This window comes from Osmerus mordax, chromosome 7, assembly GCF_038355195.1.
Source record: "Osmerus mordax isolate fOsmMor3 chromosome 7, fOsmMor3.pri, whole genome shotgun sequence".
NCBI classification, from domain to species: domain Eukaryota; kingdom Metazoa; phylum Chordata; class Actinopteri; order Osmeriformes; family Osmeridae; genus Osmerus; species Osmerus mordax.
This window is the reverse complement of record NC_090056.1, coordinates 8,534,755-8,559,779: the sequence shown is the minus strand read 5'-3', so window position 1 is coordinate 8,559,779 and position 25,025 is coordinate 8,534,755. Positions and strand designations below refer to the sequence as shown.

Here is a 25,025-nt window from a genome sequence, read left to right as displayed (position 1 = left end):
ACGCTCTCATTCAGATGTCAGAACGTGTGCGTGTGCATGTATGAATGCGGCCTGCTCGTGCTAACACAGAGTTACACTGCACAGAGAGCTGGGAGGCAAGAACCAACGCCAACACAGATGCAGTGAGTCGTACAGGACCGTCCAGTCCCACAGAGCAGGATGGGGATGAGCAGCAGATAGAGGCAGTTCTCCATCTATCAGGGGGACGAGGTGTGACATCCCTCCCCCAGTCCCCCACCCACGGATTCCTACAACACCGAGGCACCACCCTGCAGCTGGATGCTGGGAGGGCCGTCTTTAGGGGTGAAGCCAGCACGGCCTGGGCAATGTAACTCGCACTCCCTCTGAGGGAGAGGCCGTGTGTGGAGGGGGGGGGGGGGCGTGTGTGGAGGGGTGGGTGGGGGGGGGGGGGGCGTGTGTGGAGGGGTGGGTGGGGGGGGGGGCGTGTGTGGAGGGGTGGGGGGGGGGGGGTGGCGTGTGTGGAGGGGTGGGGGGGAGGCTGTGTGTGGAGGGGTGGGGGGGGAGGGGGGGGGGGCGTGTGTGGAGGGGTGGGGGGGAGGCTGTGTGTGGAGGGGTGGGGGGGGGGGGGCGTGTGTGGAGGGGTGGGGGGGAGGCTGTGTGTGGAGGCGTGGGGGGGGGGGCGTGTGTGGAGGGGTGGGGGGGAGGCTGTGTGTGGAGGCGTGGGGGGGTGGGGGGGGGGGGCGTGTGTGGAGGGGTGGGGGGAGGCTGGGTGAGGATTTTGGCTGTGACTGAGCGCAACCCTCCTCACTTGCATGTCTGTCATGCAGTTTCAACTGGGCTGAGCGGCTCCTGTGAGGCGTCTGTTTGTCTGTCCGTCTCTGCTCCAACACGTCTGGGTTCACTTCCCCTCCCTGTCAGCCAGGCTGACACCGATCTGCTCTTTCCTCTCTCTAAGGGACTCGTGCAATCAGAAACATGTTGGAAGAATATACAGTGCAATCAACATCTTGAATATTGTAGCAGAAGCACGGACGTTGAAGTTATGTTACATGTTCATGAGTTGGTAGCCATTAAAGTAGAGTACATGTGATCCAATATTAACCAACATATTTAAATTTTTGTTTTCCAGGGCAAACATCGATGAAGTGGAGACCGAAGTTGTAGAAATTGAAGCAAAACTAGACAAGGTAAGATCATTCATTCAGAATGTACTACATATTTACAGAGGTCATGTGACATATGGCTTCCCATAAGAGATTAAGTACTCTTGTCATGGTGGTCCACATGACCGTAGACACTTAAAGGCTTTGTTTTGATAGAAAAAGTGTGAGGCTTCCATTAAAGTGACAGTCAGTTCATGTGGAATTCACTCTAAAGTATGTCCCATCTCCGACAACTGTACATAATGTAGATGATAAAGGTTGAGACAAGTGACCTGCAAGGTCAGATTAAAGGATCATTCTAGTTAGAGTAGACTTTACTGCCTAGAGTGCTTCCTTTATGGACAATCGGATGCTGTGCAGTCCTGGGGATTGGTCCCTGGTCACAGATTAAGCCTGGGTCTGGACTTAGAAGGACTTTCAGAGATGACTTTCAGAGCATGACCTTTAGTGAAGATCATTTGTATTCTGGGAATTTAGATAATCTGTGAGCAGGAAGGCAGCCTTAGTTGGTTCCTGCCTCCACAGTTCTACTGCTGACTTCCAACACTGCAGTGTCTAGTGTCAACACTGCCGGACCAATATGAATAAAACAGAAATGAGTGCTCTTAGAGTTTTCTTCATGTTTAGGCTTCTCAGGCTTGAGGAAATGTGACGTGGAGAGTGAGAAGGTGGGGGGGGAGGAACCGGCCTGACAACATTAGAGTAGCTTTCAGAGCATCCAGTTACCCCATAACGAGGAGGCCAGATGCCTGGCGGTAAGGCTCATGATGTCACAGGTCCATCTGTTCCCTCTGACCTTGAATTACAGGAAGTGTCAGGGAAGGTTAGGCTTCTCCTCAGATTCTGTCATCATGGCGGCCATCCTGGGTCCCTGAGCACATGAGCGGTGACCGTGAATCAGCCCTCACTACTTCTGGGATGCGTTGTCTACAGGAATGTTCATTTGAGTAAATGGAACCGCTATCGGGGTGCAGTAAATTGCCCATTGCCTGTTAAATGTATCTTTTTCCATGTGGAATAAACCAATTTGGGTTTATACGTATCCTATTTAGATATTTTGGGGAGTTTGGGACTTGTTTTCTGTTTCTTGTTTTTATATCCCCATAAGGCCATGAGGGAAGCTAATTCAGTTTCAGGGTTGGACGATTAGATTAGGAATGGAAGAGAATCAGAACAAGGAAGTGATTGAGTCACTGAGGTATCTTGTGTATTCCCTGTTGTGCTCTGATGCCTCATGCCCTCTACTTAGGTGACTCTGGGCTCTCTAACGTTAACCCTTCACCAGTACAGTAAGTGGAGCCAATTCACAGCAGCCCCACCTAAGAGCAGGAGAAGACCTAACTTCTATCTTCACAGGCTTGCAATAGCCGTTCAGTTTGAAACATACTGAAATGTCAGTTAGACATCAGTCAGACTCAACAGTACAGTAGCTCAACTCCTGGAAGCTCTCAATCTGTTTCCACTACATGAACATTACACACAGATGGGCAATATAGCAGCATGATCCCAACTGTCAGATCGCTAATCCCCTCTCCGTGTCCGGTCTGCCTGTCTTTCCTAGTGGGCAAACAGGTGGAACTCCCCTCTCAATGGCCATCTCAGCCCGCTCTCATTCCAACAGGAAGTAGACAGAAGGACAGGGTTGGTCACCAGTCAACAGCTGGGAGGAAACATAACTGCGTGCTTGAAAAATCAGTCTTTAGAAGGCTGAAAGACAGAGACAGGCTGCTCCTACAGTAGAAAACAGCAAGCGTAAACTCTTTCTCACGCACACACGGAGAAACCAAACACTGGTTAGACCTTCAGGGGGTTAAACCGTTCGACAGACATTTGTCATGTTCAAGTTGTTTCTTGTCTGTGTTTATGATTGTGGGTTTTCATTATGGTTTGTATAGTTTGGAGTCGCTCGTCTCACAGGGCATCCATGTTTTTGCAAGTCTTCATATTGAAGCCTGCACTGTCTGGGTTGAATTCCAGTTCTAGATCCCATCTGGCGTTTTGCAGTGTTGACACGTGTGTTTGCTTGCATGCTGTGTCACTAGGGAACACATGGACCCAACCTGAGAATGCACCCCGCCACACATGGGATACAAGTGGGATAATTGTAGGCTCGAAAACACACACATCTGTGTGACCGGTGCAATCAGCGTGTGGTCATTTGAAGTATGTGCAGAAATGGTGTAGGTAATGGTTTTAGTTGTCTCTGCAGTGAGGAAGCTGGATTGTGGGAGATTGAGAAGGAGAGGGGGAGACACGTGTTTCGACATCTGACATAGAACAGACTGCTGTTCTCCAGACTTGCATGGTTGCCGTAAAGAGAGAAAGTCACATGGATTGCATTGACGCTTATGTATGAACGTTTCATTTCAACCTTGTCCAATCTGAGGCGAGAAAAATAATTTCTTTCAACCGCTGTATTCAAGAGCAGAATCCATTTCTATGGTGACAGAGATGGAATTAGTTACACTCTAAATGTGTGTCTTATTTCCTGTTCCTACGCCCTACACACACATTTTCTTTCTGTACTCTTTCCCTCTATCTCCATCTTTCTCTCCCTTCCGTCTCTCTCTCTCTCTCTCTCTCTCTCTCTCTCTTTATATATATATATATATATATATATATATATATATATATATATATGTATATATCTCTGTCTTCCAGTTGGTGAAGCTATGCAGTGGGATGATCGAGGCAGGGAAGGCGTATGTCAGCGCCAACAAGCTCTTTGTGAACGGGATCCGGGACCTGTCCCAACAGTGCAAGAAGGATGAGATGATCTCGGTGAGGCTCAGCCCTTTCTGGGAACTGCTCCAAGTCCTCCTGGCTGGACGCTGTTCTTTTACACCCTCACAATCATCTCATTGATTTCCCATATATCTAGGTTCATCATCTATACAGTACATACCCTACTACTACAAGTACTAAACACGCAAATGTACTGTACCTGTAGGATTACTGTACCTACATATAAACGACAAACTTTTATATTCTTTGGTACTGTTCTGCTCTCTGACGGTAAGCCCTTGTGAGTTGTATAGGATAAGTAATATGTTTAGTCAGCTAGGACCAGGCCACCTCTCTCCTGGAGCCTGCAAGTCTTCTTCCCAGGGTCTGCCAGTAGAAGCAGAAGTAGACTCAATGCCGCCAATGTTCATTTCTATTAAAGATCCTCTTGGATGCAGTCACAAGGATAATTCAGAGAATCTTATTAAACTGGTGTTAGTATTTGTATTTTCCATTGTAAAAACTCTGAACCAAGCAATTCAGTTTCCCTCTCCCTTGGAGTACTGCATGGGAGTAACGCTTGAGTGAAATGAACCTAACAAAACGTCATGTTTACAGTATGAACTATACTTGCTTTCAATATTCATGTTGTAGCCCAGGCTGCCTTGGCAGCCACGGTAAAATAATCTCTCTATATCTGAGGTATAATCGGGTTAAGAACACTTTGAGGTAACACAATATGCTGAAGCTATTGTCTGTTGTTTTCTTTGCAGGAGTGCCTGGAAAAGTGTGGGGAGAGCCTCCAGGAAATTGTGAACTACCACATGGTAAGTCTGTCTGCTCCCCAGACTGTCCCCACGTGCTCCGCGTATAGCAGCAAACCCCTCAGAGGCCAGCACAATGAAAATCTGCCCATCTTGAAACCCTGACAGGGCCGGGCAGTTAGGCCTCGTCAGGGTCCTGTATTCTCTTTAACACAATGCGGAGGGTCACGCTGACCTGGCCTTAAATGATTCAGCATGCTGCAGAGTCTCCTCCACGAGACATTAGATCTGTCTGTCACAGTCAGGGTCTTCCCTGTGTCTGGGGTCTGCATGTGGCCACGTATCCCCAGCGAGAGCCTCAGAGTGAGCTTCTGCCAGTCAGAGCTGTGTGTTACTGGACGTCTGAGAGGAGATGAGGCTGCTTCGAGGGCCGGAGGAGGTTTCCACACTGTGCGGCAGCTGCTCCAGCCTCCCCCTGCCTTTCCACCAGCGTCTGCACACTGACCAGTCAACACGCAGGAATGTAGGCCTTCTGTGTTCGCACATTGTCATTATTATTCTGTTTTGGTCAGAGATGTCTGATTGTGTTCATTGAGTGGTGGTCATTTCATTCGACAAAGATGGAGCTGTCTGGTAGAGAATGCTATTTTACGGACCGTTTTTCCCCCCATTTTTTGTTCACGGATCTAACTCCAGCGAAACAAGTATAAATAGAATCCTTCGTTCCTAAATAAATAGATTTCTCTGTCCCTGCTGGCAAGGCTGTGATGCATCTGTCGTTAACCAGAAGCTGTGTCAGTTACTGCAGCGTGGTTTCCCTCTTCCCTGTCCAAGTCCAGACCCCCTGCCCTGGCCAGGCCCTTTCAAGTCTATTACTATGAACCCATTACATGTTTAATGGTGTTCCGGGCTCACATTCCTTCAGAGGCCTGAGACAAGACAGGGAGAGCAAATCACCGGCCTCTATTCTGCTGGGAAGAGAGGGCAGCGTTGCAAATGGAAGGTTAATGGCTGAGGTCACTTGGGCCACAGTGGATTAGAATAGATGAGTAGAAGAATGGCCTGGTTTGACCCTGGATAATTCAAGCATGCCTGGAAGTAGTGTTGCTACGGTGCAATGGTAGAAGTTAAAAGGTTGAGCCTAGCGTCACGTCAAAGTATTTCAGTAATGGCATGGATAGACCTGCAGATAATTGGACTATTTTGCCTGCAAAACTTTACATTCAAAGGGCAGGGAATCAGTACCTCTGTGGTCAGTACCCCTAGCCTGAGTCCCCCCCCACACACACACACACAACCCGAGCCCCCAGCCATCACCACCCCAGTGGTTCACTGGAGGAAAATGTCTGTGTGACCGGATGGTGATTACCATGGTTGAGTCTCAGTGATGTTCTTTGTTCTTCATGTGATGGAGAGATAGGGGAATCCCTCTTTTTTTCTGATCAGATCAGAGAAAAACGTTGCAATATCTGGCTCCCTTGTGAGAGTAATGTAGAAGTATGTGAGGCTTAAACATGATTAAGTCAACATCTTCTAAATCTTCAGCTTCTTCTCAGCAAAGATAGCTTTTTGAGTTGACCATGAGTCTCCATCCTTCAGTTCAGGACTCGATTGCTGCAAGAGATGACTGAATACACGTGGTTACAGCTGCAGCTTGGGGCAGAACCCACTGTATGTGTGCGTGTGTGTGTGTTTGAGGCCCCACAGCTGCCACAGCACACCACAGGCACCCCTCCAAACAACCAAAGAGCGGGACCGTGGACTGCCAGCTGCCCCTCTCACAGCCAGGCCTTGGTGCCCTCATAATGCATATCCACCACGCCAGGCAGAACAGGCTCCACACACACGGGCTGTTATGCCCACCCAAGCAAGCTCTAGAGTCTGAAGTCAGAGCCCTTGCCCTTACCTGTTATTAACTTGGATCCCTCCAAAATACATAGACTATGTTTGCCTATGTGTTTAAGATGCAAGCTGTAGATACCAGGCTAACCTCAGTGATGTTTTATTCTGAGCATGGAACATCTATCACATTTGATTTCCTTTCCTTTTTATATGAACAAAACAGCAGAACAAGGTCCTCTGTTGAACAGGCACTGTATTATTCAAGCGTGAAAGTCCATTTGAGTTCCAGATGAATAATGGATACATTTCTGTCTCTTTTCACATCCATTATTTTAGAAAAGAAAGAAGCAAAGTGAGTTGATTGGTTAAGGGGGGGGGGGGGTGTCTGGGTGCTTACAATGCATTTGCCAGTTCTTAATGTAATAAAATTTAATAAAACGTATAAAAAATATGATGTGGCCATGGTCATGCAGAGTAGTTGGGGGTGGGGGTGATGGTGGGGATCAGATTCTCTAGACCATGCTATCTAAGGTAATAGGATTTATTTACTTTTAGTTTCGACTCTGCCATTATAAAATTCCAGTTTGGAGTGCCAATTCCCAGTCTGCTGGCTGTAAAAGCTGTTAAAGCCTGAGGAAACTGTCAGGGAAAATGGCATTTACCATACTGGACAGTAGTGTTCCATGTGTAGAATATGGAATATTCTTAATGATAGCTGTAACACCATTTTAAGCATAGGAAGTAAAGTTTCATTGCTTATTTGATATACAAAACTCAAATCAGTATTGTTCCCAGCATATCTGAACCAAAGTTGCAAGAGACAGTGTAGTAAAGTTGCAGAGAAGTCAGTAACCCCATTTTGATACTGTTTCTTTTAGTCCCATTCCTATGGTCTGATATCAGACCAGATTTCCTCTGCTCCTTTCTGGGCCTCTTCCTTGTCCTCCACCATAGCTGTAGTCAAGGGAGGGGCAGTGCTCTCCCTGGTGTGCAGCCTGTCTCTGTACACAGGGAGCACCTGTGAGATCTTGGCCTAATGCAGACAGTTCATCTGCAGCCTCTGGGCTCTGCTTCTCCACAGTCACCACAGAACAGCTCAGGAATGCCACAGGCTGCAGTACCCTGGGGCCAGGAAACCCCTCACCACATTTCTGTCTCTACAAACACACACACACACACACACACTGAGAAACAAGAGGGTGTGTTTACTACAAATCTTTTAAGACTTAGTGGGTGACGCAAAGAGGCCAGTCACCTCAGACCTCCACCACAGCTCTCCAACTACACGTCAGCCTGCCTCCAGACGGTGTCCAGTCAGGACGGTCCTCTCACACCTCAGTGTTTATGACCAGAACCCTCAGGGCCTGTTGACCTCAGGGTTGTTCATTGTCTGCATGTGGGCGAGATTTCCTAAGTGGCACGTGTCTACAATTATCACTTCCTGTTTAGTAGCTTATTAAACTTCACCAAAACAACAATTCGACCACACACAGACGAACACGCAGCCAGACCTGGACGTTTTCCCGCTCCCGGCAGATTTACATTGACAAAGAGTGGTCTGCGTCGCCTCCCCACACGCTGCTCCAATGGAGACCAATCCCAGATGCCTTTTGGAGGCGGTTCACATCTAAAGCATTATACTCACTTGAAATACTGTTGTGTCTGTTCTTCCATTAGCATATTAATGGTTGGTTGGACCAGGCAGACTCTAGAGAGGAAAAGGAATGTCTTTGTTTGTTAATAAGGAGGAGTGGTGGGTCCTGACATGATGGGAGAAACACAAAGCCTCCAACAGGAAGTTCCTGCTCTATCTACCCTGTAGACACTCACTGCTTCGTTTGAACCCATAGAGCCATTTTATAATGCAATAAATTCACACAGCTTTCAGCTTTGGTATAACATTAGCGTACATTTGAGTTATTTTTGCTTTGTGGTGTTGCCATGTAGTTGTTTGTTGTTTTACTGTATTTACATTAGATTAAACGTGCACTGATATAATTTATATCTGTTTTTGTATTTCATTTGCCTTAATGATATGAGACAAGAAGGCCTATATCAGATGTACTTATATAGATTGACCCCCTATCCTCCACAAGCTTTAAGCCCATCTACTAGATCCTTAATGACACCCAGGGAATCATTAGATTCTTCATGAACAGGCCTTTTTGTAATCCCTGGGTATTACAAAATATCAAATGAGTTGCTTCGGTCACCCAACTTTAAAACATTGTCTCCCAAAATCAAATATGTCTTCTAATCTAAGCAGAATTCCATCCATCCCCCATCAATCAAGCCCCGACCAGAATAAAAATATGACATCCCAGCCCTGAACCTTCTACCTGCTCTTAGCTGATGGACACAGCTTTAAGAGTAAAGCCAGTGTAGGACTATTTGCCTGATTGCTGGGTCTGTGGTGTGTACTAGATGCAGGGGCTGCAGTATTGTGTCGTCACATTGTACCCAAAGCCTCCCTACCCCACCCTCCCCTCTCCCTTTCTCTAGCTCCCTCCCATCCTCCCTCTGAATCTCTCTCTCTTTCCCGCTTCCTACCTCCCTCCCTTGCTGCCCGAGTGACCTATTTAGCTACAGCCGCAGCGTGGCAGAAGCAATCAGAACTTGAACGAGAAAAAGAATGGTGGGGAGGGGGTGGGAGAATTTTGAATGACGTTGCGACAGCCTGGTGTTGTATGAGTATGTGTGCACACTTGTGGGTGTATTTGCTGATGTGTCTTTCATCTTGATATTCATCTTCCAGCATTTCAATGCGTGAAGGGATGATTTATATTTTTGGCATCCAATTCTCAAGACCATGAAACGATTGAGGTGCTTTATTGCCCTCTGTTGGTTGAACATGGACTCCACTACACTGTCTAGTGTTTTGGCAGTCTGGGGAAGTAAACCACATGACAATAAACCTCTCAGTGGACTTATATAGAAAGAATCAAACTTCCTCCATGAACAGGTATTCATTTCCTCTTTTAAAACTTTGCAGATACTATTCGATCAAGCTCAAAGGTCTGTCAAGCAACAGTTGCACAACTTTGTCAAAGAGTAAGTAGAAGCTTTCTCTCTGTGCTGCTATCAGTCATGAACATCTAACCATCCATTCCAACTTCCCAAAATATGTTCAATTCAATAAGCATTGTCATCATGAATTCCTGATGTTTCTCCAAATTCTCAGGGACGTGCGTAAATTCAAGGAGACCAAGAAGCACTTTGACCGTGTGCGTGAAGACATGGAGATCGCCCAGGTGAAGAACGCCCAGGCGCCCAGGAACAAGCCCCACGAGGTGGAGGAGGCCACCAGCACCCTCAGCATCACCCGCAAGTGCTTCCGTCACCTCGCCCTGGACTACGTCCTTCAGGTCAGCACACCCAAGCACGACATCACACATGATGTCAATATATACAAATGAGTAGTCCACACTTTGTCACAAGATACTGTCGTCAAGCCAAAATGAAAGATCTGTGGTGATGTAAACAGTGTATCTTTGCTGTGGTGCTCATGAAGGCAGGCCTTGAGGGCAGGCCCTGGCAGGCTGAGAGGGGTTGGCAGTCAGCCCTGTGCCTGTCACTGCATGGGCAGGGCCAGCATGGTCCTGTTTGGCCCACACAAGTCATGTTCTCTGCACAACAGATGACGATAAGTGCCTGTGGGAACATGGAGAGTGATTCAGTGTGCATCATGGCTGCCGGCACTCCTCCCTGCTCTAATTGCGGTCTGGTGCTCTTGGTTTTGGTAGAATATGGCTGAAGGCAGAATAGGTTGGTCTGGTCCAGAGAGCCATGTTTTGGGCAAATCCATCTGAAGATTTCAATTAGTTTTTGTTTAGGATGAACTTGGATTGGACCATCACGTGGATTTGAATATTTTCCTTCATTGCAGATGTCCTAATTTGTTTTGTAGATAAATAAAATAAATGCCGCTTATGCCAGACGTTTATTCCCAGACAACTGCTGAGATGCAGAAGTTGTATTGTATTTAGAGAATGCTTATCATGTAACAATACAGTGCTATCCAGTATCCACAAGAGGGAGAGCTATCCATGACTCATGGTATGAATTGCTGGTGTTTCTGTAACTGTAATCGTTAGAAGTGGAATTCTAATCGCAACTCTCTTTCCCTCCACTAGATCAATGTCCTGCAAGCCAAGAAGAAATTTGAAATCCTAGATGCTGTAAGTATCTTCCACTTCGTACCGATCACCCCAGAATGCAGCCGAGAGCAAGCGCCTTAGCGGCCCACATGACATGTGGCTCCATGTAAAGGCAGATCTAAATACTGCTCTCATCTATTATTAACGAGCAGGTGAGGAGAGTAAAAACACACGTGTCTGTTGCTCTTCCAGATGCTGTCTTTCATGCACGCCCAGCACTCCCTCTTTCAGCAGGGCTACAACCTACTGGATGAGATCGACCCCTACATGAAGAAGCTGGCTGCCGAGGTGAGACAGTGTACCAACCACATCGTCTCCCTTGTACTCTACATACAACCTGGACTGGTCTGGTCTGGTCTGGTCTGGTCTGGTCTGGCCTGTTCTGGCCTGTCCTGTTCTGGTCTAGTCTGGCCCTGCCTGGCCTGGTCTTGTCCTGCCTGGCCTGGATTGGCTCCAGGCGCCGATCCTGGCTTCTCCCTGGGTCTAGATTCTGATTGGAATTGAATGGGTTCTGATGAGAAATATTGATGCATGCAGTAGCATCACTAATGCTATTAATGTGTTTATGGAATATTTTGAACTCAGCCTTTTGGTCTGTCATTTGGTTTGAACCAGCAGTCTAAAGCCACTTGAATCCCATATGTACAGGCAGACAGATACTGAAACAGGGCTGGGCTCAATGCCTCATTATAAAACATTGACCCAAATAATGACGTACTCAGCCTATGCTAGTATGTGGTGCTGTCAGATAACCAACACAATCGTTCTGCCTATCAGGTGGTCTCCGCAATGGAATTATTTCGCTTCACAACCAATGTCCATGCATGTTCCCGGACTTGTACCTGATTGCCACTCCTTCTCCTTGGACTTATTGTGCTTGTAACCTGCTGTAACTCTAGTACTGCGTGTGTTTTCAGTTGGATCAGCTGGTGATTGATTCAGCCATGGAGAAGAGGGACATGGAGCACAAGCATGCTACCATACAGCAGAGGGTGAGTGGCCGCTGTGATTCAGCACACACACTCACTGATGACTCATTTGTGTGGTGCACCAGCACTATATGTGTGTGTGTGCGTGCATGTATGTGTGTGTGCATGCACATGTGTGTTTGTGCATGTGTGTGTGTGTGTGTGAGTTCAGCGTCAGTCTGCCACCTGGCCCAGTGTTCTGTTATGACTCGGATTAGAGGTTGACTGGGGAGCGTTTGATTAATCTCCCTCAGAAAGGCCACCCATTCATTTAAACTGTTAAATCAGGTGGAATTAAGTGTTTGGAGACATGATAATCCCAGTGTTGTCTACTGTAAATAACAATACCTAGCACTTTTTGCATCCATGCTGGCCAATCAGATCATCCAGTAAACTCTGATTGGAGTTTAGTAAAATGCTGACTATGGGCTATAGGATTAAGACCTCCCATTTGTATTGTAACAATCTTAATGAAATCAGTATGAAGTAATTAAAATGTGTATTAAAAGGCACATACAGTAAGATTCAGGCTTTGGAAACTAATTTGGGAAGTAAATTAGTGAATACACCAATGGTTGCTTATTGTAAAAGAATGATGTTATGTGGACCTCCTTATGGTCCTGCTGTCATATGAGACTGCAGGGTCCAGTGACCCGGTGAAGGGGTCCCCCGGCCCAGGATCAATGACCATCTGTTAGCCTGCAGACAGCCCGGCAGCCCAGGGTGTTGCTGGACAGCCCGGTCTCTGGTGAGGGACTGGAGTCTGGAGACAGACACAAGGAGGGGAGGGCTTGGACCGGGTCCTGACAGTTATTGATCTGTTTCTGCTGTGTGCACCAGATCTGTTTGATTCAAACACATTAAACAACCACGGTGTCAGTATGTCTGTCTCAAAAACCCTTCCAATGTGATGTATATATACAGTATATATATGGCTAATTGATCATAAAGGGGGCAAACAATCAAAAGGACGACCTACTTACGTCCCTGCTTATCCTAATGATCTGATTAGGATAATCAGAGGTGCAACGAGGCATAACGATGGTTGTATCATCCCTTCCTACTGAACAGTCGTGCATTTTGACCATGCGTCTCACATGTAGTAATAATGCTGTCTCCTCTGGTCCACTGTGTGTCTCCTCCTGTCCTCCCCGCTGTGCCCCTGGGCCGCTCGCCCTGCTGTGACCGCCTCTCTCAGACCCTCATGCAGGTGAGTACCTTCTCCGTTCCCCATGAAGAGCGTGTCGTGGTCTGCCTCTTTGGAAGGCAGCAGTGGAGATGCAGTATAGCTGTGCACAGTAGACTAGTACAACTGGAGCACATTAGAGAACCCCTTTGAAGTTTTCTCAAGCTGTAAAGAGCCAAACCCTGCAGGCCACACTACAGCACATACTCAATAATTTACACTCGGCAATCAGGACTTCAGAACTTGGTTTAAATGGCCAGGTAAAACCTCTTCTTTTTTTCTGCTGTGGGAGAGTTTTTATAGCTGTGATATAGGCGCTATTAGATAAGGATCTTCTTGATTCTCTCCCTGTACAGTTATTATCCAAAAGCTGCTTCAGCTTCCTGTGTCTGGATATTGTTGTCTTTATCTATTCCCATTGCATGTGGGTGGTTACGCTATCTTATTTTTTCTTCAGACTTGTCTGTTTTGACTGGGCTGAATGTTTTTGACTTGTTCTCAATAGTTTTTCCTGGATTATAAAAGTAACCGGGCCATTTTGCCTAAGGCTGAGAAATATGTAATCTTATTAGAAGAGTTGATATTACATTTTGTCTGAACGTCAGATCAGACTTGAGATTTGCTCTTGTTCAACAAAAAATACGAATGTATCCAAATAAATGATCGTTTTGACTAACATTGAACTAAACCCTTGGAGGCCACAGTATAAATGCCCTGAAGGTACGCTGTCCCTCCTCTCTGAGAATGTGGGTTACAGAGGTGTTTGTTTTTCCTCGTCACATTTGAACATGGGCAATAACCCTCGTGTAAACCTCACCGGGACAGCGGGAGAGGCACCCAGACGCAGCGCAGGCAGCGCTGGGAGGAAGGCTCTCCCAGAGACTGCTGGCTGGTGCACTGAGCAGAAAACTGCGACACGTCAAGCCTGAGAGAGCTCTTATGCATTTTTAGCTTTAATGGATAACTTCTGTCCTAGGCAGGTTTTCCTGTGTTTCCACCATCTCTCTGACTCGACATCACATTCACACTCTTCTGCTTTGCCAGCTACATTTTGTTTTTGAATTCCTTTCCTGGGGTGTAAGATTCAGATGTCTGAAGCGGCTACGTACGCTATGATATATTTAGGTTAGGGGTATGCTTATATATTCTTCAAAGCATAATCTTCCTGAATCTTCTATTTTTTTCCACCTTTTTAAGGAACAGAGGTTGAGTCTTCAAATGAGTATTATTGTAATTCAACCAAACACATCAGCAGCTGGTTGCAGAACTGCCATACAAAAGACGGCTCTAGTTTGTCACTTTGAGATGACGACGCAATTATATGAATGGCAGTGTTGGAGTGTTCTCTTACACCAGTGCTGCCAGGGACTAATGGTGGACACGGTTGCATGGTAACCGATTCTCATGGCGACAGAGCAGGCAACTGCTAAGTGGATCAAGTGGGCAGAGGATTAGAGTAGGCAGAGCGGCTGGAGGGGGGGTAGGGGAGGTTTGGTTTTGACAAGGCTCCAGGCTTTTCGGTGAAACAGACGACACCTCAGGCCCGGTGAGGGACAGGAGAGTCCTGCTCACAATAGCAGCGTGTGTCACAGCAGACCGGCTCATCAGAGCCACCAACTGCCCTGGAGGGGAGACAGAAGGCTGCCATATTCTGTCCCCTGTCTGCAGGTGAACACGTTCCATCTGCTCTGATCTCCTCAGTTCACTGAGACATCAGACACCTTAAGTGGAACTTTGGATGTAGCCGGTCAAAGACTTCATCTTTGTAACTCCAAAATACTCTGCTACCTTTTGTGCGTATGCTGTACATGAACTGCTCTGTTGAATGGTTCCATAAACATAAAAAGTAACTTTGATAGAACAAAGAAACATTCTTTTAAAATTAAAGTTTGGAGAAAATACTGACAGTGTATTCATTTTCCATGGTACATTCAGGTACATAGCGAGGCCACCGGTTATATTGGAAAGTAGAAATAAAGATGTCACCTTGTTTGCTCATGGTCCATCTACTTAGATCTAAGCAGGTCTGTCTGTTACACTGCACACTGAATAATTCACTCCCAGTCATTTTCCATCTGTATGATGCAGAACCCTAAATAATGGATGCCCTTTTGTTGTTGGGTTGAGAGATTGCTTGGTAGGCTATCACAGCTGAGCTCTCCTGGAGCTATGTGCAGCCACTCCACAGACAGCAGGCGTTAGACCTGTCCAGGTGAGACTTCCCCACCGCTTCGTAATCACAACTGCATGCGATGGGTTAAGTGTCTGCCAGTGCAGTTGAGGCATTCCTGTAGCATGGCTGCTGGGGTTGTTAATTGCCTCTCTTTGTCAGAGTGGAGAGCTAGTAAGTGTTCATCAGCACTTTGGTGACGTCTGATTGATGAACTGGGCTGCCTGCCTGATAGACTGTGGTGTCAACAGGAGCGCGAAGCCCCCCCTCTTCTGAAAGGGGTGTGTGGTTGGGGAGGCGCGTCAGGAGGCGTGGAGCCGTGGTGGACTGTGGAGCCGCTAGCCAGCCTCAGTGTGAGTCTCTCAGGGTCAAGAGCAGCTACTGTAGAGGCCGCTCTCCCTCAGCAAGCAGCCTCCGATACATTGGCAGCTGTATGGTAATTAGCTCTAATCTAAAGCTGCGGAGGGCAGGAAGGAAGCAGGCAGGTGGCTATTGTGGACGAGCCACATGTCTGCTTAGGAATTACACCCGGCTCCGCGGTGACACTGAGCGCGCAGGCTGCTGCCCCCGACAGCGATCAGAGATCACACAGGACTGGCTCAACTCTCCCACGGCTGCTCTCCAGAGCTCTTTCTTCTGGGAATCGTGTTTCCTTTTTTTGAAAGTACAAATTAGCTGGTGGTGTTTGGTTTGGTTTGTGTTCCTCCATGCTGTTGGAATACACCAAGCGCTTGAAAATGAAGATTTTTGGGAGGCTGGACCGTACTCTGGTGGGTTGAGCTGGGTTTCTGAATACTTTCATGTTTGGTTTGCAGTTCCTAGTTTGTTAGCTTATCAATTGTAGTTATAAACTGTCTTGATGTCTAGTGCTGTTGTCTTAAGTGAAAGGAGTATTTGGGTATAAGATAGGAAGCCTTTCAAGGCACCGATAAAATCACAACTTGTGTTAAGTCGATGAAAAAGTATACAACCAAAATTTATAAGCAACCAATCGGCACCTCATATTTGTCTGACAAATACAAACAGACTTGTGCAGTTTCCATAGAGTGTACAGAGTGTACAGAGTGTATGAATGCATGTCAAAAGGAGAGAGCAGGAGAAGAGAGGGTTATTCTATTATCCAAACCTGGAGAGAATAGTGGATCTGTTCTCTGGGCTGCTTCTATACATGTACTGAATCCTGCTGTGAAAATCAGAGATCAGAGATTGGCCTACCTGATAAGATGGAACCGTGCAAAACTGCTCTAATATATTTAAAAGGTCACTTTTGTTTGATGCTGAAACTCAGTTTACGCTAAATCAATGTTCTGTACCCGATGGTACTGTACACTAGTTCATATTAAGCTCCCCTAACGGAATGTTTTTCCACAAGATCTGTGAGAAATCTAATTCATTGTTCCAAAGCATTATTTTCCTAAACAGTTGCATTAACCCTGTATCTTATAACAACTGACTGTCATTATCCATTTGTCATGACAAAGTGTTGGACATAATATATTGAAAATAAACTGTAAAAAAAACTGAATGGGTAATTTAACTTGAGTCAGGTGCTTATATAATCATTTGCGTCACTGTCAGCGTATCTTACTGAACTTCCAGAAGGGCGACATGAATCACCAAGTATCTGTAGGGCAGCTTCCCTGTCACACATGCGTGTGCCGTTGTGCCATGTGAACTTATTTACATGAACGCACTCTTCATGATTGTTTATGTAACACTACCAGTCTTCAGAGAGTACTCCAGTCCCAGCTCTGTGAGATGTGTGCCCCGGCTGACTGGGAGACACACGCGCTGCCCCTCGTCTCACTCTGCCAGGCAAACACGGAAACACGGAGCAACAACAGGGTTTGACGTGTGTCTCGTTCCTTCCTCCTCTTCCTCTCTCTGTCTCCCTCCATCTCTCTCCTCCTCCTCCTCTCTCTGTCTCCCTCCATCTCTGTCCTCTTCTTCCTCTCTCTGTCTCCCTCCATCTCTCTCCTCCTCCTCTTCCTCTCTCTGTCTCCCTCCATCTCTCTCCTCTCTCCTCCTCCTCCTCTCTCTGTCTCCCTCCATCTCTCCTCCTCCTCCTCCTCTCTCTGTCTCCCTCCATCTCTCTCCTCCTCCTCTCTCTGTCTCCCTCCATCTCTCTCCTCCTTCTCTCTCTGTCGCCCTCTATCTCTCTCCTCTTCCTCTCTGGCTGACAGGACTTCTCCTACGACGACTCCAAGGTGGAGTTCAACGTGGACGCGCCCAATGGTGTGGTGATGGAGGGTTACCTGTTCAAGAGGGCCAGCAATGCCTTCAAGACCTGGAACAGGTACAGCATTCAAACTACTAACCCTCCACCAGCCACACTTACACAATGCCACAGTATGAGCATGTACTCTCCAAGAAACACCTCTAAACAATATTCGGAGGTATAGCTTCTGTCAGCGTGTATGTGTGTGAAAGCCTAGTACTAGAGATTTACACTACAGTAGGCTACCTCTGGAGTCAATCCATTAAAATCTCAAGCTCTCTCCCTCCATGGGCAATTCTACTCCTGACTTCACTGAGGCATTCAGACAGTCGAATTAGCCCATCTCTGCCTCTCAGGCAGTGCAGTCCTATGTAGAGGTTAGATGGAAGCCTGCTATATATTCCTCTCACGTGTCTAGATAGTGCAGCGCAGGGGAAAGCCCATCTCAAAGGACCCTTTTACTCCTTAATGCCAGTGGCTGAAGGGACATTCTTTTAACTCGCCGGTGGAAGGATATCCATCTAATGCTCATGATTTATTCATTGGATGTCCTTCCAGGAGGTGGTTCTCCATACAGAACAGTCAACTGGTCTATCAGAAGAAGCTGAAGGCAAGTCCCACACAGCACCACTACATCACAGCAGCAGTCCCGGGAGGGTTTGAAGGGGTTAAGTGCCATTTTAATGGGAGGTTGGGGAGGGGAAGGGAGCATCGTCTCTGCTTTTATAGTTTATCTAACTGTTTGCTGTAATCCCTCATACGCTCTGCGCTGCATTAGCATCCCCAGAGAACACACTGTGACGATAACCTCAGTGAGGAATATCGATGTGCTCACTTTACTCTCGTATCGATCCCACGTTTGGATATTTGGCGTGCCTGGACATGGGTCATATGTGGTCGCTGACATGCTGAGTGGTGTGTTGCCTGCAGGACTCTCTGACGGTGGTGGTGGAGGACCTGCGTCTGTGTTCAGTCAAGCCCTGTGAGGACATCGAGAGGAGGTTCTGTTTCGAGGTTGTCTCCCCCACCAAGTAAGACCCCTCCCCTCAACACCCTCGTACATCATCCACTTCCTGTGGAAGCTACAGTGACACACCTATGGGATTTTCCCATGTGTCTAATACATTTTCCTAATGGTTAAAAAACAACCTGCACGCAGTAGTAGAGGATTAAAGCATGTGTGTGTGTGTGTGTGTGTGTGTCCTACAGGAGCTGTATGCTGCAGGCGGAGTCTGAGAAGCTGAGGTCATCCTGGATCCAGGCTGTGCAGGCCAGCATCGCCTCAGCGTACAGGGAGAGCCCAGACACCTACTACATCGAGGTGGGTCCATCTACTGTACCTACTGTATACAGAACATGACTGGGAGATAATCATGTCCTCTCCCCCTTTAAACTCTAAACAATAGCATTTGACCTCTGATGGATGTTAGAAATCTCAATGTACACACGGGTGTGTAAAGTGGGTTTGTTCACGAGTGCGTGCGTGTGCTTCCAGCGCCTCGACAGGACAGCCTCCCCGTCCACCAGCAGTATCGACTCGGCCAGCGAGCCTCGGGAGCGCAGCGTCCGGGGGGAGAGCGTCCTGCAGCGCATCCAGTGTCTCCCCGGCAACGAGCAGTGCTGCGACTGCGGCCAGGCGGAGCCTCGCTGGGCCTCCATCAACCTGGGCGTCCTGCTCTGCATCGAGTGCTCCGGCATACACAGGTAGGGCACGCCCTCCACAGCTGAGCACTGATGCTGGGGAGCCTGGGTCCAGCCTCAAGGCCTAGGTCCAGTCCACCTGAGGAGGAGGGGTAGTGACAAGCTACGCAATGACGACTGGCACAGTTGTTGTGACTTTAAAAAGGAAATGGGAACAAAGAATTGAGAAGTCGCAGAGAGATAGGCCTACGTCTTTGGACATGGTTGTGTAAGGTTGTTTTAAATGGTAGTTTGCTTGGTCATGGTCACCAAGACGACTCCAGACCACGGTTCTGACCATGTGCTGCGTGGGCTTTGGCTGTGAAGACAGTGGATGGTGCCAACAGGCCTTATAGCGCCTGCCCTGAACGTCACGTTGTGTCACCCGGCCTCGCCCAGGGGATTACTGGGGACTAGGCTGCTTATTGGATCAGGCTGGCTTTGATTGGGAGAGCTCATTTAGTTCTGGTGGAAGACAGTGAGACAAGGAGAGTCACTGTGTACAGAACACAGTCAATGGACATGGTGTGTGTGATCCACTACAGAGCAACTATTTGCGACTTGCTAAGAGGATATCTTTACGATCTGAGGATGATGTTTGGGGCTTTTCATTCATATAAGCTGTCTCTTTGTGCCAAACTGTCCACTGCAGACACAGTTGATGAAGTCGACGAGTGTGTAGGTGTTTGAGTGATGTTTCAAGTTGTTTGATACAGTGTGGTGCCTCTGATATTCCTATACATGCCAATGGGCTGCTTACATCACAGCTGAATCATAATGGCTGCTCTTGAGCACTTGATGGGAAAGTTCTCCTCAGTTTTTCTTGTTGGTGTTTACTTCAGGGCTGCTATTGTCATGGCTTATGTAAGGACCTCCCCCTCAGTCGGGCGCATCTGTTGCATAGTCAGGCTGTCGTCCTGTCCTTCCTCTCAGAGTGAGATTAGAAGAGGCCTCCCATTAGGAAGGAGGGGGATGCAGAGACACACTGACACACACCCTCTTTTTTTGGCATGCCACCGTTGCCTGGATACTGGACGGTTTTGTGGATGGAACTCTGATTTGCATGACAGTGAGGGCGGCTACATTGAGCCTCGTTTCCCAGGAGAGAACGCCCTTGAGATTTGTTGCCTCCACAGATACTCATCATATGACACCGTGTTTGTCCCTTTAACCTGCAGATGTTCCACCTGGCCTGACAGTAGTATGCAGTTGTTTTGTGTAGGACTGTCTTGAACCAAGACTTGAACACAATATATATATTAAAAGTATTCCTTCCTTACCTCATGCCTGCGATGTGCCTCTGTTCCAGGAGTCTGGGGGTTCACTGTTCCAAGGTGCGTTCTCTCACGCTGGACTCTTGGGAACCTGAGCTGCTAAAGGTTTGTCTAAATGTTTGTCATCTTTGTCTCAGGTTTATGTGACAATGTGTCAATGAAATAAACATACTTATTATTAAGCTATGACCTTTCGAAGTCTACCATTTCACCCAGACTGGAGTTGTTTGACAGCCTTTTAAAATGGCATGTTTCTGTCTACCTGCCTTCAGTTGATGTGCGAGCTTGGAAACAGTGTCATCAACCACATCTATGAGGGGTCCTACCAGGAGCAGGGCCTGAAAAAGCCTGGGCCCTCCAGCTCCAGGTGAGAGCTCAGGACCTGGACAGCCCTCCGGGGAGAGTCACACACTACTGCCATGTTGGGAGGAAAAAGCTCACGGTCATTCCAGACTGACTCAAACCCATGTCTCCCATGATGCTTGGCAGGCAGGAGAAGGAGGCGTGGATCAAGGCCAAGTACGTTGAGAAGAAGTTCCTGAAGAAGCTGGGCGTCACAGAGATCCTGGTGAACGGCGAGAGGAAGTCGGAGCGGCGCTGGAGCGTGAAGAAGTGCCGGAGACACAACAGCGCCACCACAGTGCCCAAGACGAGGAGGAGATACCGGCACGAACCGGGCAGTGCCTCGCCTGCCACCCTCTCCTCAGGTACCTCAACTCTCGTCCTCACGCCAGAGAGCTAACTAAGCTAATAGTACCATAACTAACCCTGTGAATGGATTCATGTTAGTGCGCCGTTCCACCTGTTTCTTTTTCGTGCTCACTGTGTGTGTGTGTGTGTGTGTGTTCCTACAGCGGCTGCTGCCCTAGAGAGGAAGTTCCGTCGAGACTCTTTGTTCTGTCCGGACGAGCTGGACTCTCTCTTCTCCTACTTCGACACAGGATCTGGACCTCGTAGTAAGTTACCCAGCTCTCTAATGGAACACCACCCCCACACCCACCCCCACACACACTCTAGGATGAGCTGTTTCTAGGCAGTGGGAGCGGTGACTAACGTGTCCGTGTGTGCGGGGCGGGTGCTGGTCCTGCAGGTCTGAGCAGTGACAGCGGCCTGGGAGGCAGCACAGACGGCAGCACCGACATCCTGGTGTTCGGCTCCGTGGTGAACAGTGTCACCGAGGAGGGTGAGAACCACACGCTAACATATATAACACACACACCTGTGGACTACAGTCGAAATAGCAACGCCTGAAGTTCAGCCAGGGGGTGGAAATTGCAGTCCTTCAAAAAAGAGTGACGTGTATCGCAGACAGCAGTATACGTACAGGATTCATCCTTGTCCTATCCCTGACTGAATCCTCCGGGAATGTGGCCTGCCTCTACAGAGTGTGAGGTGTCAGAGGACTCCAGTGGGGAGGCGGAGCTGGAGGCGGAGCCGGAGACGTCCGACCCCGAGGACGTGCGGGAGCTGCATCCTGGCGCTCTGCTGTACAAAGCGTCGAAGGCGCGGAACCTGCCCATCATGGCGGAGGCGCTGGCCCACGGGGCCGACGTCAACTCCGTCAACGAGGAGGACGAGGGCAAGACGCCGCTCATCCAGGCGGTGATAGGGGTGAGTCAGGGGCGAGGGGGCAGCGTGAACGCCATTTGAACAGAGGGAGGAGGTGGTGAACACGTGTGTGAGCGTGTGTCTGTGCCCGTGCAGGGCTCGCTGATCGCCTGCGAGTTCCTGCTCCAGAACGCTGCCGACGTCAACCAAAGAGACTTGAGGGGCAGGGGACCACTGCACCACGCCACGTATCTGGGACACACAGGGTGAGGGGCGCAACATTCCTCCTCTTACCCTCCATCTCCCGCCCCCCTCCCCTCCTCCCCTCCTCCCTCTGCCTTTCACCCCCTGCACTACTCCTCCCCCTGTCACTCTCCCCCTGCCCTCCTCCCCTCTACCCCCACCTCCCACTGCCCTCCTCCCCTCTACCCCCACCTCCCCTTGCCCTCCTCCCCTCTACCCCCACCTCCCCCTGCCCTCCTCCGAGTCTCCCTTTCTCCCCTACTCCCCTTTTCGGTGGCTGTCAATGTGCTCACCAGAACGAAACAAAGTAGAAATGTTCTATCTGCATAGCTATCCAAGCTGATGCACTGGGCCGTTGTGCTCTCTACTGACCCCTCCCTGCTGTCTCTGGGCGTTCTCCAGGCAGGTGTGTCTGTTCCTGAAGAGAGGAGCCACTCAAAATGACGGGGATGAGGATGGCCAGGACCCCCTGAGCATCGCTGTGCAGGCCGCCAACGCTGACATCGTCACCCTGTACGTGCCTCCCAAACACACTGGACACTGACAGACAGTGGCTCACTACTCTGATACTGCCGAATGTGTCTGACATCTCACCTGGCGGCTCCAGCTAACATTCCACCCCCCTTCTCTGCTCCTCCCCCCCCCCCTAACCCCCCTAAGGTTGCGTCTGGCCAGGATGAATGAGGAGATGAGAGAGTCGGAGGGACCCTTCGGCCAGCCAGGTCAATACCCCACCAGCAGCCCCACAGAACAGCAGTATAAGAAATGCATACAGGAGTTTATCTGTCTCAATATAGCCGAGTATTAGGCAGTCTGACCAGCAAGCCTGACAAGGCTCTCTCCCCTCCTGTGAAGTGGAGGGGAGACCCCCTGTAGACTGGGGGGCAGAAGCCCATACAGGTCTGTTGGGAATGTCGTGGAGGAAGGTATCCTTTATGAATACTTTTCTCGGCCAGATTCCTCATAGACTGTCACCCCAAGCTTTACGTTTCTCCTCTAAGAAACAGGATTATTCCAAACAGTATTCCTCTACCTGTCACTCAAAATAACGTATCAGTAAACATTTTTCAGGCCATGGCCACACTAACATGCTGATAGCTCTTTACTCAGACTCAACACCAGGAGAAACTTTCAATATTATCTTAACAATGATGTCATAATCTGCACTTGTTGACTTTGACGAGCAATAGCCAAACTGTATTTTTATCTATGTGCATGAACACAGGGTAAAGTCTTTGTTTTTCACAATGTGATAGGCCATGCCACAAGTCTCTGTCTGGGAAGGTAACTGATCCTGGTGGTACTGCAGGGTTTGGCCTCTCAGCTCATGGTGCATTGCCTCTGGCCAGTCATTAGGGACCCGTTTGTAAACAGACTCTATAGGTCTGAGCACAGATTCAATTCTACCTTCAGTATTAAGTCGCATCACTCTTAGCAAACCTGTGCATGTAAGCGTACCAACTCAGCTGCCACAGGGTCTTTATTTTCTACCTTCATTCTAAAGGCCTGTTAGTTGTTGTCATTCTATCTGTCAGTGCAGTTCTCACAAGTTGAGTTCTGCTTAAGCTATGTTGTTGTGGCATGATGTGGTTTTTTAGAATGTTATTTGGTGAAGGGGTGACCATTGGAATCTGTTTTGGCATTTAGAGGAGGTAACAGAAGCAGAAGGAATTCCTTCGGATTTACAGGATATGATATATGGGTTATATATCATTACTGTGTTTTCTTCTAGGTTAAGACCATTTTAAAGTATGCTTTATGCAGACTCAACAGCATTACGCACTTTTCCTACCAGCAAGTCTTCTTTTATTTTATTTTTTTAACTATTTTCTTTTTACTTTTTGGTGATTTAATTCAATAGTATAACTTTCAAATTCCCAGAGCAATAGTGCAATGATTATTTCAATACAAACACTAAGTATTTTTTGTATTATGTTTTAACAATACAATGGCAAATGGTATTTTTTTAATCATTACCTTCAAACCAACCGTAACTCGACAATTTGACAATAGAACTTCTGGGATTTATATACAAACAAGCATTGAAAGATGGACAGATTTGATGAAAGTATTTTATATTCCATGTATTACGTACAGTATTTGTAGATGTTGAAATGTTTGTTGGTTCATGGTAATCTGATGTATCATGGATTTATTAGATTTGTCCTTGGTTTATCGGTCAAGTAGTGCATGGGTTGCTGTTGCCCAGGACTTACTGTTGATATTGTTTACTTCATAACTATGTATGTAAATATTCAATATACATGATGTTAAATTAGTTAATAATCGTGTTACATGTGCCGCCAAATCCTGAGATCTGTTCATAGACAGACTTTCCTAAAGCTGACTGTGGCCTGGTGTCAGACACTGTTTAGACATTCCCACTGACTCCAATTCCCATTGTTATGTGAGGAGTGTGGAGGGGGCCTGGTCCAAGCAAACATGCTCGCCCTGCCTTTGCCCCCACACCCCCCCCACACCCCACTGTCCCCCACCCTGTGTGAGCATGGCTAGTGTACACATGGTGTGTGTACACAGTCTGAGGATGACCTCAACCTTCTAGTCCCAGCTATTGTAAGCTGGGGCACCACATTCTATAAAATGATGTTTTAGACCCTGGCTTGGCTACCCTTGAATCTGGTGAATATTAACTCAAAGGCTAGATTTAAGAAAGGTTAGCTCCTTCTTTTGATAATGAACAGACTCCCCTATGACATAACTGCATGTGGGATGCCAAACTCAAATTTGTCTCAATGAGGTTCAAGGCCTTCAGTGAGTTGTTCTAACAGAGGGATGTCTGTTGTTTGAGCTGAGGCCTATTTCAAGCCAAAAACCACAGGAATTAGTAGGTTGTGTTGTTTGTGAGAAGTGGGTAACCTGTATAACAGAGAAAACAGGTTGAGGTGTTTTTTAGCACACATACGAATTACCCCTGACAAACACGAGTGGACAATCCTTGAACATTTAAACGTTTTAGGATAGGACATGTAGACTACTCAGATGTGTCTCCTCCCTGTTCCTGTTGGTCAGTGAACCATTCAAGCACTTTCTAATACGCCAGTCGAAATGACACAGAAGTACAATCAGTTGGGTGGACAGAAAGTAACCAATCATAGCTGATGTGGGA

General features: G+C 47.8%; 1 protein-coding gene across 1 annotated transcript in view; it reads left to right on the top strand.

Annotated features, from left to right (window-relative positions):
• Positions 1–22,723, top strand: part of acap3a (ArfGAP with coiled-coil, ankyrin repeat and PH domains 3a) — a 41,790-nt gene extending 19,067 nt beyond the window's left edge. Inside the window, exons 2-24 of the mRNA XM_067239047.1 lie at positions 1,091–1,148; positions 3,786–3,905; positions 4,622–4,675; positions 9,447–9,505; positions 9,636–9,819; positions 10,588–10,632; positions 10,804–10,899; positions 11,529–11,603; positions 12,778–12,789; positions 17,119–17,231; positions 17,712–17,763; positions 18,084–18,184; positions 18,363–18,474; positions 18,649–18,857; positions 20,143–20,212; positions 20,380–20,474; positions 20,597–20,814; positions 20,962–21,063; positions 21,198–21,290; positions 21,492–21,718; positions 21,812–21,921; positions 22,301–22,411; positions 22,559–22,723. Of these exons, the coding sequence (XP_067095148.1) occupies positions 1,091–1,148; positions 3,786–3,905; positions 4,622–4,675; positions 9,447–9,505; positions 9,636–9,819; positions 10,588–10,632; positions 10,804–10,899; positions 11,529–11,603; positions 12,778–12,789; positions 17,119–17,231; positions 17,712–17,763; positions 18,084–18,184; positions 18,363–18,474; positions 18,649–18,857; positions 20,143–20,212; positions 20,380–20,474; positions 20,597–20,814; positions 20,962–21,063; positions 21,198–21,290; positions 21,492–21,718; positions 21,812–21,921; positions 22,301–22,411; positions 22,559–22,706 (2,464 nt within the window). The 3' untranslated portion in view covers positions 22,707–22,723. The remainder of the gene's footprint in view (positions 1–1,090; positions 1,149–3,785; positions 3,906–4,621; positions 4,676–9,446; positions 9,506–9,635; positions 9,820–10,587; positions 10,633–10,803; positions 10,900–11,528; positions 11,604–12,777; positions 12,790–17,118; positions 17,232–17,711; positions 17,764–18,083; positions 18,185–18,362; positions 18,475–18,648; positions 18,858–20,142; positions 20,213–20,379; positions 20,475–20,596; positions 20,815–20,961; positions 21,064–21,197; positions 21,291–21,491; positions 21,719–21,811; positions 21,922–22,300; positions 22,412–22,558) is intronic.
• Positions 22,724–25,025: the final 2,302 nt, after the last annotated feature.